The following is a 13724-nucleotide window of genomic DNA, read 5'->3' as shown; positions in this document are numbered from 1 at the left end:
AGGAACTGCTGAGAAGTAAAGAGTCAGCTGGCTTCCTGCAAGTCAAGGCCAGGCCTTTTTTCCTCTCTGTTGGGAGAGGCTTATCTCATCCTTTCATCTGTTCTGGGATGGTAGCTGGCTTTTTTCTGTTTACTTGGAGGGACAGGGTTTTGCTGTGAGGTGACTGAACTTTGATTGCTTCCTTTTGCAGAGCGATGAGGAAGTGGAAATCTCCGTGGACAACACAGAGATGCCACATTATCGCCAGCGCGCTATCCTACCGTCTCAGCCTGTGAGGCGCACACCTCTCCTCCACAACTTCCTGCATATGTTGTCCTCCCGCTCCTCTGGCATACAGGTGGGAGAGCAAAACAGCGTGCAAGACTCTGCTACCCCATCCCCTCCACCACCTCCACCACCTCCGCCTCCAGCCAGTGAGAACATGAGGGCATCTGCCTATAACAGGCTCCGGGAGCGTGTCAGCTACCCCACAGCAGAGTGCTGCCAGCACCTGGGGATGTTGTGCCTTTGCAGCCGATGCTCTAGTGCAAGACTTCCTTCTTCTCTCTTCCCACACCAGGAAAATGCACCCTCCACGTCTTCTGGGGCCACTGGCACCTCCTTCTCCTCTGTGCAGACAGAGCCTTATCAACCCCCAGAGCAGGCATCTGTAGCACAGGAGGAGCAGGGGATACTTAACAGGCCCTCTGCTTTCAGCACAGTTCAGAGCAGCACTGCTGGCAACACCCTGCGCAACCTTAGCCTGGGCCCCACGCGACGGTCCCTCAGCGGGCCTTTGGCAGGCCACCAGTCCCGGTACCAGCAGTCTGCAAGAGAGATGGCTTCGGGCTTAGGTGGGTCTGACTGGTCTAGGACAGTGCTGAACATGAGTTCTCGGTCAGAGCTGGAAGCCATGCCTCCCCCTAGGACCAGTGCCTCGTCTGTGAGCTTGCTGTCTGTGCTGAGGCAGCAGGAGGGAGGTTCCCAGGCATCAGTCTATACCTCTGCTACAGAAGGGAGGGGCTTCCTAGCCCCAGGGGCTGAGGCGGACGGTGGTGGTAGCGCTGGCCCAAGCAATCCGGCCAGCATCCGTAATGAGCTCCAGTGTGACTTGAGGCGATTCTTCCTGGAATATGACCGGCTTCAGGAGTTAGATCAGGGGATTGGTGGGGAGCCCAGCCAGTCGCAACAGGCTCAAGAAATGCTCAACAACAACATTGAGCCTGATCGGCCTGGTCCCTCCCATCAGCAGACTCCACACAGCAGTGAAAACAATTCCAATTTGTCCCGGGGTCACCTGAACCGCTGTCGCGCTTGTCATAACCTGCTGACCTTTAACAATGACACGCTGCGCTGGGAAAGAAGCACGCCTAGCTACACACCAGGGCAGGTCCAAAGCACGTTTGAGGGTGTGCCTCCAAATGCCAGCCAGGTGCAGCCTGCAGAGAGAACCGAGGGCAGAGCTCCTGCCTCTAGCAGGCTGCAGCTGGGCAGCTCTTCCACCCCGCAGGAGGAGAGGACCGTGGGAGTGGTCTTTAACCAGGAGACGGGGCACTGGGAAAGAGTTTACAGCCAGTCGGCTTCAAGCAGACCTGGGAATGTATCACAGGAGGCCTTAAACCAGGAAATGCCTGAGGAAAGCTCAGAGGAGGATTCACTCAGGAGGTAAGATGTGCGCTCTGCCTTCCTCCCCCATTTGTTCTTAAACCTTTCCCCTCTGGTCTGAGTTTTTCAGTATTTTCAGAGCTCAAAACCCTTTCTCATGTGGTTATGTGCTATTTATGTAGGTGAAAATAGAGCCATTGCATTGATGTCTTTTATGGTTGCCACTGTCACACTGCAGATAAACTCTGAAGGTTGTAATGGCAGAGACCAGACCCCTTATGAAAAGGAGACCTCTCTTGGACACTACAGACAGGCAAAAGGGCAGGCTCTGGTAGCAGCTCTCTGGGATGAACTGTGCTCCTTGTATTTCCCTGGCACTCCAGGAGGCTGGGAACACAGGATGTACTACACTGTTCTTTATACTCCATGCAAAGTGCCTGCTGCACACTGAGAGCCTGCCCTGGGACTAGGCATGGAAAAATCAAGCAAGAGTAATGAGGATTTCTTCCTGAGTGACATGTCTTGTTGAGGCTGCGGTTGCTAAGATGGAAGGGTTAACAAATATTTCCTTGCTGTTACAGCATAGGGCAAGAAAAGCCAAAGCTCTCTGTCAGAGTGTTAGGAATACACTTTAGTTCTGAGTGCTGGATCAAACCCACGTGGTTGCTTGCCCTTGGCAGAGGTAAGTTTTGACAGTTCCTTCCATTCACCTGACTCTAGGGTGAACTCTTTAGGAGCGTGTTGATCACTGAAGACTTCGGGCTCTGCTGTATTTAGCAATCTGATTCTTTTTTAGAAAGATGATTCTTTTCTGGAGGGACTTTTTAAACTTTAAATATGTTACAGGAAACAGAAMGAGCCAAAATATGCTTTCACCATGAAGGGCTGATTGTGCTTTTATGTGGAAGTGTTTCTACTGGCTTGTACTGCTGGTTCAGTGACATTGATACTTTAGGGTCTCCCTGCTGGCTTTGGTTTGACATCCTCTCTATCAAGTGACTTGTTGTGGGCTTGTCAGAGGAAAACTCCAGCCCTGCTGTTTCTGGGAAATGGATGCTTTGTGCTTTGGGAAAGTGAAGTTTTCAGGTTGATGCAAATGCAGCTAACTGAATAGGGTTTGTTCACAGGAGTGCCTGAGGAAAGGGAATTCTTTCCTTCTTCCTGCAGGTAAGCTGATTATACTCAAGCTGGAACACTAGCTGCCTTTCTTGTTGCCTTAGTTGCATAGCAAATAAGTGGTGGTGGTCATGAAACTATTCAGCTGCTTCTAAATCCCTGCCCCAGTTTTTATAGTCTGCCATAGTGAGAGTTTCGAGCTGATTACATGATAACCACTTCTTTCTTGGGCCTAAGCTTACCTGCCATTAATTCAAATCAGATATTCTCTAAATCCCTATTGAARGGTAGGGAGGTGAGAAGGAACTGACAAATTTAGCTTTAAAATGACACTTGAGCAAGTCTCACTTTTTTTTTCTTCTTTCTGAAATAGCTGTACATGCTTATAATATCCCCACTGTGTAGCTCGTTCTCTGGATCAGGTCCCTGTACTGTCAGAAGTAATGGGGGGAAGGAACCTTTTTATTCATCCGGCTCTTGGCACTTACTTAGATAGTGAGATGCAATGAGCTTCGTGGATATTATTTTCCAGTTAGCTCTGTAGGAGCTGTATCATTTAAAAAATGCCCTGAAGTATATATGCCTTGGCAGTGTGCTCCAGCTTGCCAGGGCTGGACTGGTTGTAGCCTAACAGCTGGAATCCTGTGACTAAATCTCTGGGTCACTTTGGTTGTTGCAGATGGTGGTTGCTGCTGTTTGCTCAGTGTCTATAGTATCTGTGCATGGTTAGTTGCCTGCTTGGTCACCTGTGCAAACAGATGCTTTTTGCTGAGATATATGAATTTGGAGCAAGCGATCCAATGTGTGAGCCTAATTGCAGAGGAATTCCTATAGTAAGAAACCTTTAGTGAAGTCCTTTGACAGATTTTGCCGTGAAGCTCATCTAGGGACTCTTACTTTCCCAGTCTCCTGCTTCTGTCATCAGGTTTTCCTCAAGAACAGACATGGCAAGGGCTTCTGCTTCCCTTCTAACTGAAGTTATGGTAACTGTAGAATAGAGAGATAAGGAGGCTGGAAGCAGTGAGGAATCTGCTATTAAATGCTTATGGCGGTTTCTCTGGAGTGAAACTTCTTCTGCCTTCTTGTTAAACACATTGAAGTTCCCCAGAGGTCCAACCATGAAATTTCTGTTTTAAAGCAATCCTTGATATGGGACAGATAAATCCTGCAAGTGCAATTTTTTGCCCTTTCCAAACTAGCTGGTATTTTTTTTCCTTGTAGAGCAATAACAAATCAGCAGGTACCCACCTGCCTGATTTTTCCATAGAATGGACATCCTTGAGTCCAGCCTCTTGTCTCCCAGGCCTAGCRTGTGCTCCCACAGTGGGGAGTGCTGGCACCACTTCTGCACAGCAGAGTGCAAAATGTCCATTAATTTTTGTAGTTCCAGAAGTGTGCGAAGATGGCAACTAAGAGTCATGAGGTGTATGCTATGGAATGCTCAAAGTGTTGGGAAAATAGAGGAGGGAAGGTTCCCTGCAGGTTCCCTGCATGCCTGAGGGAACGTGAGTGATGACTGCATATGGACTTTCAGGCAATGTAATTTTGTGCCTGTGGACCTCAGTAGGTTAGGACTTAGTGTTGGAGTACATCCATGTATTTGCTTATAACCAACATCTTATCTTCTGTGTTTCTTTATCTCTCCATTAGATGTCCTCATTGGGCAGTTGAGCTCTGTATTCAAACGCTAGCTGAAATACGTAGGATGAAAATTGTATCTGAAAACTGCATGTATATTCTCATTCACTGTTTGTGGGCAGGATCCACTCCTTGACCTGGCTTACCTGGCTGAGGAGTAGCTTGCTGGGAAGACATTGCTGTAGAGGGTCAATTAAGTTAATAGGTAGTTTAATGAAGGTTGTCCCTCTTTGAATTCTGTTGATGCAGCTATGCCAGCTGGGCAGGGAGAGAATTCTGCTCTTTCTGATGGTACTGGGCTAATTATCTTGGGCTCATCATGAATGCACTAATAAGCATGTAATGAAGCTATTCCTGACTGACAGCTCTGCAACCTCTATTAGTAGGAATGCGTCACTGAGAACCTCAGCAGCACAGTAGTCTTGCCGTTGTATTCAGCTTGGGCTGAAAGCAGCACATGCGTTGAGTGGTGTGCTTCTCGATGCTGTTTCGGAGATGTGATATGAAGTTGGGGAGGGACAAGGGAGGATTATGGTCTACCTTAAGCAGAAGTTGGTAAGATTGAGTTTCAGCTTTCCTGAGGTTCTCCAGGCTGATCTCATTAATTCAAACATAGGGCTTTTTTGCCCCTATGGATCTCTTTTTGCCTTACTTCTAACATCGAAGTGAAAAGAGCCTTAGAAATCCCTGAAGTTCTGTCACGTGAAATATGCTGCATTAAATTGGTGATAGAAGCTATTGGCATGATCTGGATGAGGGGAAAGTAATTGAGCAACAGATGATAGCTGGTTTAATTTTTCCATAACTTCCTGGTAATTCAAAAATGGGCTGAGAAAGCATTGTGTTAATACTATAATCCCAGTGTGGGAAAAAGACCCTGTAAGTTCTTTCAGCCATTGTTGCTGTGTGGGCCAATTCAAGTTTATAATGAAAAGTTGTGAAGGGGATGAGAGCAGATCCTTCTAGTCATCTCCTTGTTTGACAATAGCTAGTTCCACCTTCTAAAAAAGATGATATATATATAACCCTAGCAGTGATCATCTATGAAATATATTTCAGCTCATCCATTAATGACAGAGACAGTACAAATGCTGTCTAATAAAACTGATCCTGATCTTCACGTGCCTCCAATAATACTTTAGCCATTTTAACATAGTACCAGTGACTTCTACAGAACTCTTGTGGTATTTCACAAAAATGAAAACCCTCCGTTATTAAATCTAATGTTGGTTCAAGATTCTGGCATGACCCCTCAGACCAAAATCTTTCTAGAATGGATGCAAGGAGCAAGTAGTGCCCTGTGTCTTCCTTTTCACATATTTCAAATGTTACCCTGTGAAACCACCCCTACAAAGGGCAAAGAGATATACATGAAGTTAAAGTGGTCCTCAGTACATTCAAGATTTAGCTGCTCATAATGTACTAACTAAGGGGGAAATTTTGATAGTGGTTACCTGTTTATTTTGACTAGGGATTTGAATGGATTACTGTAAATGACAGATGAGCTCTATCCTATTGCCAGGCAGGTTTGAAGGAATCCTGTGTTTGATGAGGAAAGGCTTTTCATTGTCTATATTATTCTTTCATTAAGAAGCGTTGTCTGGCAGTTATCTCAAGCTTCTCTAACCAGTCCATTGCACTTATCCTAGAGGACAAATTCTGTAGTTTGTGGTCTGTTCCTGTGTTGGGAGAATGCATAATGTTTTTGCCCTGCTCATCTCTTTGGTTTGGCAAACAAGATAGACTACTGAAGTTATCTGAAAAACTGTAAAGCCTTTCTAACTGTCCCAGGTAGTGGTTTTGCCACAGAGGCAGGGATGTTTGTGGGGTGTGTGAGAGTTTGTATAGTCTGGTGGCATTTGTATAAACTCCTTTAATTTGTGAGTGTACAAAAATGCAGAGTCCACAGTGCTGTGCAAATAATTGAACAGTCTAAGCTGCATAGCTGACCTGGAAGCACTGTTTTGTTTGTTTGTTTGTTTGTTTTGTTTTTGACATGTTTTAATCTGTGTCCTGTGTATACTGATGACAATTGCAGACAATGTTTTCTGGAACTTTGTGTAGTAGGGTCCAGGGTGAAATTTGATTTAACCTTGTTAGCTCTTGTCTGAAAATTGATGTTCCTCCTGCTTGTGTTCCTGTTGCACAGCGCGAGGCCAGTATTCTTTCCTGAGCATGGCATTGGTGCCCAGATGAGAAAGTCATAAATAGGATTGCCAGTGTGAACCAGTTGTTAATGCTGTACACTGCTAGTGAATTTGGTTGTGTTGTGTTTCCTTTAGAAAGGTATATATGCTTTACCTGTGGTTTCACTTCTGTCAGCCAGACTCAAATCTATGTGTCTGGCTCTTGGCTGGGGAGTAGAGGCCTGAAGTACCACCAGGCGCAGCAGTGTGGAAGCAGTGGTACCGTTCTCGCCTGCTTGGGTGGTACAGCCATTCCAACTCATATCACACCTTTCTTCAATCATGATGGCATCCCTGGCAACATGTAGCTCTCTGTACGTAGAACAGGTATGAAGAGAAACACTTAGTTTGTTTCCCTTTGATTTTCTCTGAAACAAGTTTCTTTGAACTTATTTTATTTCCATATTGCCTTGCTGCCACAAGGGGGTAATGTTGCTTCTGCTTGCTGTTTTCCCTGTCTCCTTACAGAACTGAAGTTTCTGAATTATTGTATAAAGAAAATAGTGTAGCTTGAAACTTTCTCTTTTCCCCTGGAGTCCTAAATTGTGTTTTTTCTGCCTAGGTACCATACATCTGCAAGTTATTCCAATATATGGAGATAGGTATGGATGGGGATGGAAGTGGCTTATCCTGTTGGCTTTTATAGGGGATTGAAACGGATAAAGAGGTGGATCTCAAGGTGAAACTGGTATTTTGTTTTTCTGATGAAAGAATGTTCATGAATTAAAGCTGTAAGAGACCTGCCAACTTCACAGAATTCATCTCAACTTCTTGCTGCCTACCAAGCCTTCTTGTAGTCTGTATAGTCTGTAATGGTTGCCCATCCCTTCCTTAGACTTTCGTAGTATGTGACTTATTCTCAGATGATTGGCAGATGTTGACTGGAGTCTGGCTTTTACATGGGGGTGTGTTTATTATCTAGTTCAAGTAAGTCTTGAACTATTACCAAAATTTTAGGCATATCTGTGAGAAGGCTCTGGGTATGCTTTTGTTGTTGCAAATAGGCATGGCTTACTCATTAACCATGAGGGGATGCTTCTTCCAGTCCTAAACTGTAGATACCATGTTGATTTGTGGTCAAGCTGGGACCAGTCTATGGTTAAATTAGATTGACAGGATAGGAACAACCCCACTCCTGCCCAGCAAAGGTAAGTGATGTATATAAGATGGGAAAGAGTGTAGTCACTCTTGTTACTGAGTTGCGACTGGAGCCTGAGACTCTGATATGAAGCTCCAGTTTGATTTAAATGACCAGGCTATTCAGATCTCTGCTGATATTGGCCTCTARTAGTGTTTTCACTGTGTAAAACACTGAATGGAAAGGTGCATGTCACTTATATCCTAGCCTTAAAAACAAAAAAAGCCAGACTGTTTCCCTGCCTGCAGGGTGCAGAGTTGCCTACTAGCAGACAGCTCTGAGACTGAAATTTACCATCAAAAAACAGATAAAGGTGGCCTAAGATAGAAAAGATGATGATGGTGTTGGTCCCTTTACTTTTTGTGGGGAGGGAACTGAAGCACAAGAGGGTTGCCTTACCTAAAGCTACAACATACATCTTGTGGTAGAGACAAAATGCATACCTAAAACATTTAGTCTTATTTTGTGGCTTATTCCACAAAAACAGTATTGCTATTATTTTTTCCTAATTGTTCACAATAATTATTACTCATACTCATTCTAGTATTTATCTATATCTATTTATCTATTTATCTATTGCAGCAGTGGCATGTGCTGAGTGCTCTGAAAAATGGGGAATTGAGCAGGAGGATGGCACACCAGCCCTGAGCTGCAAAAAAGAGACACAGCAGTATGGTGCTGGCTAGTCTGAATGCAAGTTGTCAGTGTGAATGCTTCCCATGACAAATCTGAACTGGCCTGTCCCAGTAGTAGGTATTGAGTGGATGTGTCATTTTCCCCCCCTGCCCACTCATTCAGACCCATTACTACTGGAAACCGGTTGCTAGACTTGAGTCCTGGCACTTGCATTTTGGGCCCAGCATTTGTTTAAATTGGTGGTGTGTACCTTGCCTTCCTGCTGTGATAACGTTTGTGTATTGGATCCTTGTTGTGGTGCTGAGTGAGCAACAGAGTGCCTGGAGGACTCTGATTGTATTAGACACAGACTGATGGTCTTTGCACAGAGCATGTGATGTTAGGACAGAAGGCTTCAGATAAGATGTACAAGGGAAAAAGATAGGATTGGTTTTAGATCCATCTTCTGTTAATGTTGTCTTGTAGGTGCTTTGGAAAGATTTTCTGACAAACCTTGTAGCCTTCATTTTTAATGAAGTAGTCTAGGAGAAGTTTATACTGTGCTCTTTTCAAGGTTGAGAAGAAACTCCAAAGAGGCCTGTTATACTTCTCAAAAATGGTGGAGATAGAGATAGGCAGTAGTATCTCAGTAGTGAGTGAGGAACAATGGGGTAAATAGAAGTTATGAAGGGGTTTGCAAACAAAGACAAGTGGTTCAGGTTTTTTGTGGTTGGGAGAAAGGGCTTAAGGTATAAGACTCTGGGGTAGGGAAATGATTTCTGCAAATGTATGCCTGGACACACAGGAGTGAACAAAGACTTAATTTGTTGGTGCTGGACATAAAATGAAGTGATAATCTGAAGTGAGGTGAGCACTTGGACATGATTATTAGGTATGTTGATGAGTGAGATGTGTAGATTGTGGACAGACTTGGATGTGGAGTTCTAGAAAAGGGCTAGGTTCTAGAAAAGGGTTGCAGGATAGAGCAATAGGGAAGATAGTTGGAATGCCCCTTTATGATCAGACTGGAGTGGAAATTAAAACTCTGGTTTGGTTTTCTTGTTTGAACTGTCCCATAAGGTTCTAGAAGATGAGGTTGGACAAGATGACATTGGTCTTAGGCTAGTACAGTTTGTTTGGCCTTTTCTRAAAATGGAAAGTGAAAATGGGTTTCATCATGAAAATGTGATCACAGTCTGAACTGTAGGAGAGGTTAATGTGATATCTAAACAGTGAGTTGATGTCCATATAGCTCTCTGAGGTTATTGCTGCCCCTCTTCAAGCTTTGTTTTTTTCCAGATGGAGTGTGCTGTTATCTGTGCAGGCAGGAAAGGCTGTTTACTGAAGCATCAGAAGTTTGAGCGCTCTCCCCACCCCTTCTTCTTGTAACAGCTCGCTTGTAAGCTAAATTGGTGTAAGAATAACTGCCTTCTCAAATACCTTTGTGGTATTTCCTCACTCAGACCACTTCCCTTCTCCGACCTCTTTTTCTGCATGGATTGACTTCCACAATAGACCTCTGTTACGGTAGCGTTCCTCCAACAGCTTCAATTGTGGCTGAAGGATTAAGTGCAGGCTGCAGAGGCTATTTCTTGGAAAAAAACAAATTTATTGTTGTCAGGCCTCCTATGGTTGGCAGGTGTGTCCTGTCCCATGGAGATCAAATTAGCAAATTGTAAAATGCTTCATATTTTTCCCCTTATCTATTGAAATAAATGGCAAAGTGCTCTATATGTGGTACTGCTACTGAACTCCAAGATTTGCTGGTGATCTTTGGGGGCCAAAGTATTATTTACAATCTCAGGTTGTCACTCTAAATCTTCAGCTTCCCCTCCGTCCATACAATACAAGAACTATATATGGTAGATGAGTAAAGCGGTGCTTTCAAACCTGTAGATACAAAACGACAGATAGCTATGTCCTGGTAAATAGAGTGGATGAACTCATCTGTTTGGTATTCCAGGCCTAGCTAAAAGGAGCTCACCTTTAAAAGAAACTGAAAAACTCTATCTGCAATATACAGGTCCCAGTTTATGGAACTGTTCTGGAGCTTTGCTTATTGTTTACCTGCTTCTCCATGGTAGCAGGGGAACTTGTTGGAATTGAACTCCAGTGATGTTCCTTAATAAGGACCAAAGAGATGCATGCTTCAAAACTTTCTCTAACTTTATTGCTTCTTCTGAAAAGTAATGAGATAGAGGGTTTTTCTGAGGGAGGTAGGAAATGACCTTACAACAAAGATCTTGGTTAAACACAGGTTGTTTGAAAGTTGGAAGACAACTGAATTCAAACAAATAGCTATGTGAGGTTATCATAAAATAGATGATCAGTTCTCAGCTTTTCTACAGATGGGAGAAGATGTGAATAGCTTCCATCTCTTGAAAGCTGTTCCTTTGTTAGGCTGTCTCCTGTGCTGTCTGCAGGTGGCTTCTATGGGGCCCTCTGGTCTAAGCACTGCATCATGGACAGCCTGTCCAAACAAGCTTGCTTGATCTGGAACAGTTGCTTCTTTTCTCCTCTGTTACTTATGTGCATAGAGCTCGTGCATTTGTGGTATTGTCTCTAGAGATGACTCTCAGTTTATGATTAATTGTGTTTTTTGACATGCTTAAACTATCTAGCTGTGATTCCTAGACCTTGTTGTCTGATGACTTCAGATGAACTGCTGATTTGCCTTAAAACAATTTCTAAGATTTTTAGTTATGCCCGAGTTATGGGCAGGCTCTCAGACCTTCTATTTCAGGCCCATGTGCTCAACTAAAAGCTCTCAGTAGCTTTTTCAGGTGAGAGGAGGAGCTGGAGATGTTGGCAGTATAATGTGCCTTTTTTGTTGTTTTTATGCTAATGTAAGCCCTTAATCATTAGATATGCAGTCGCTTACATATAGTGCGTGCATGCACTCATTTTTCACGCTCTTTATAAATGTGCACAGCATGGTGTGCCTGGGGACAAAGTGCCCTCATCCAATTATTTGCTCCTTATTACAGAATCTGTGCTGGAGAATTTGCAGCAGAACACACGTTTACTCTCTGGGCCTGGAGCAAATGTAGGGAGAGGGACCTGTGATCTCAGTAATACAATTGTAACCAAAATAGTGATGACTCTAGATTTCTCCAGTTGAGCTGTTCTGGTCTGTTGAATAGTTAACATGCGTTTTAAACATTTTCCACATACATATTTAACTGATTGCTCCAAATGGCTGTTTGTGTGATGTAACCGAGCCTCCTCCATTGCTTGTCTTGAGAAAGCACCTGCTGGAACTGAAGTCTGTGAACAAACAGGGTTCATTATGTGCCAGGAAACTGACTCATTTTTCTGCTTGAAATGCATTAGCATCAAGTCCTTCCCCCTCTCTTCATGATGTGGGGGAGCAGGGGTAAGTGGCTGAACTGCCCTGCTGGTCATCTGTTGACGTGCATCTTTTGATCATTCCAGTCTGAACAACAGTATTTTAAAGGAAGTGACTGATGTGCAGTGGGACCTCTGTTTTCATGATCTTAGAAACCTATAGAGGTAACAGTATGCCTTCTGCCCCCTCAGGAAAGACACCTCCTCTTCAATTCCCTATGGAGAAGCAGGAGCCCTGTGTAATTATCCCAGAAGCTGACGCAGATTTGCCTGCGTGGGTAAGCAGAGATTTCTGCTGTCCACACAATCTGTGGTGCTGGGAACTCCCAGAAGAAGAAGAATTTGAAATATACATTATACGTGGGGGAGCAGGTAGAAGAATAAAGCTGTCTGCAGGCTCAAGGAGTTCACAGTGTATTGGCTGTGTTCTGGCCATGCTTTCAAGCCTATTATCATAACCATGATGACTAGAAACAAATCCCCTCTAGCTGAATTTCTGATATAAACACATGTTGCTAGGAGTCTAGGTGCAGGTATGTGATATCTGTGTCTTCAGCTTGGCAGAGGTGCCTGTTCCATTCTGAGCACTGGTATAAAACTGCTACTGTAGAGCAAAATAGCAAGTTCAGTAGCCTGAGCTGGAGTTGGTTTTCCTCTTTCCCTACCCCCCCCCCAAGTCTTGGCCCTGCAAAATGAGAGTGCAGGATCTTTCATTGTCCTTTTCATCTTAGAGTTATTATCAAACTAATCAATACTGTTACAGCTGGTCTTGGCCCTTTTAATGTTTTCACAGATGTGTGCTTCCTCTTGCCTGTTGAACTAACCCGTTAATCATTCCCTGGGTGCTGTATGATGAAGACCTCTGCATAATGCTCACTTATCATTTGTTCTGATGCATGATTTTTGTCAACAGGTGAAGTAACAGATTAAGAATGTAGCCTTGGGTCAATTTAGGGAATCTGTCATCTTGCCCAGAGCTGCTGACCTTCCCTATGTTGAGCTCCTCTGAAGGTAGTGCTTGGCGTCTGTGGCATCAGGTGGTAAATGGAGGTTGAAGTTGCTAGTCAGAGTGTAGAGGTGCGGTAATAGCACGGTTTGTCTTGTGATATTACTTCCTAGTTGAACTGAAGCTGGTAAAATTTAAAAAGTTAGCCATGTTCTCAAAGATGTCTCTGCCCTTTCTCCCAATTAAAAGAACTCAAATTCAAACATTTCTGCTGTCAGATTCTGACTTTAATCAAAATACCATGGCTGATTCTTCGCTTCCTGTAATTGTGCTCCTTTCACTGCACTCCTTCTCCCTGCTGTCCTCCACAACCTTTCTGGGCAACCTGTTCCAGTGCTCAGTCACCTTTACAGTAAAAAAACAAAACAAAACACTTTTATTCCGACAGAACTTCCTGTGTTTCAGTTTGTGCCCATTGCCTCTTGTCTTGTTGCTGGGCACTGCTGAGTCTGGTTATATCTTCTTTATACCTTCCCTTCAGATATTTATGCGCATTGATAAGATTCCCCTGAGCCTTTCCTCTCCAGACTAAACAATCCCAGCTTTTTCGGCCTTTTCTCATATGACAGATGCTGCAGTCCCTTGATCATCTTAGTAGGCCTTTGCTGGACTTGCTTCAGTAGCTCCATATCTCTTTTGTATTGGGGTGCCCAGGGCTGGACCCAGCACTCCAAATGTGGCTTCACTAGTGCTGAGCAGAGGGGAAGGTCCCTTGACCTGCTTGTAACACTCTTCCGAATACAGCCCAGATGCTGTTGGCCTTCTTTGCATCAAAGGCATGTTTTCTGGCTCATGTTCAACTTGTCCACCAGGACCCCTGCTACAGGGGACGGAGGCATCTATCTGCCGACCTGACCTCTTGTCTAGAGAGGTTTGTGGCCTGCCGGGGGCTCGTGTGAGAGATGTCRTGCAAAGACTGCCTAGGCTCGTCCATTCTTCGGACTATTACCCGCTGCTGCTCTTCCATGGGGGCGCCAATGACACCAAGGGCAAACTGGAGACCATCAAGCAGGATTTCAGAGCTCTGGGGATGGTGGTCAAGGGTCTGGGAGCCCAGGTCATCTTCTCCTCAATCCTGCCAGTGAGGGGGATG

General features: G+C 44.4%; 1 protein-coding gene across 11 annotated transcripts in view; it reads left to right on the top strand.

The window, feature by feature from the left end:
- AMBRA1 (autophagy and beclin 1 regulator 1) overlaps window positions 1-13724 on the top strand; it is a 144504-nt gene that overhangs the window by 14943 nt on the left and 115837 nt on the right. For all 11 annotated transcript variants that reach the window (XR_003257642.1, XR_003257643.1, XM_026090606.1 and 8 more), the window contains one exon: window positions 191-1644. Coding sequence is in view for 9 of the 11 variants with exons in the window: in XM_026090606.1 (XP_025946391.1) it covers window positions 191-1644 (1454 nt within the window). In the remaining 2 variants the exon portion in view is untranslated. The remainder of the gene's footprint in view (window positions 1-190; window positions 1645-13724) is intronic.

This window comes from Apteryx rowi, unplaced genomic scaffold (genome assembly GCF_003343035.1).
Source record: "Apteryx rowi isolate R43461 unplaced genomic scaffold, aptRow1 scaffold_862, whole genome shotgun sequence".
In the NCBI taxonomy this organism is placed as follows: domain Eukaryota; kingdom Metazoa; phylum Chordata; class Aves; order Apterygiformes; family Apterygidae; genus Apteryx; species Apteryx rowi.
This window is presented reverse-complemented; position numbering and strand designations above follow the sequence as displayed.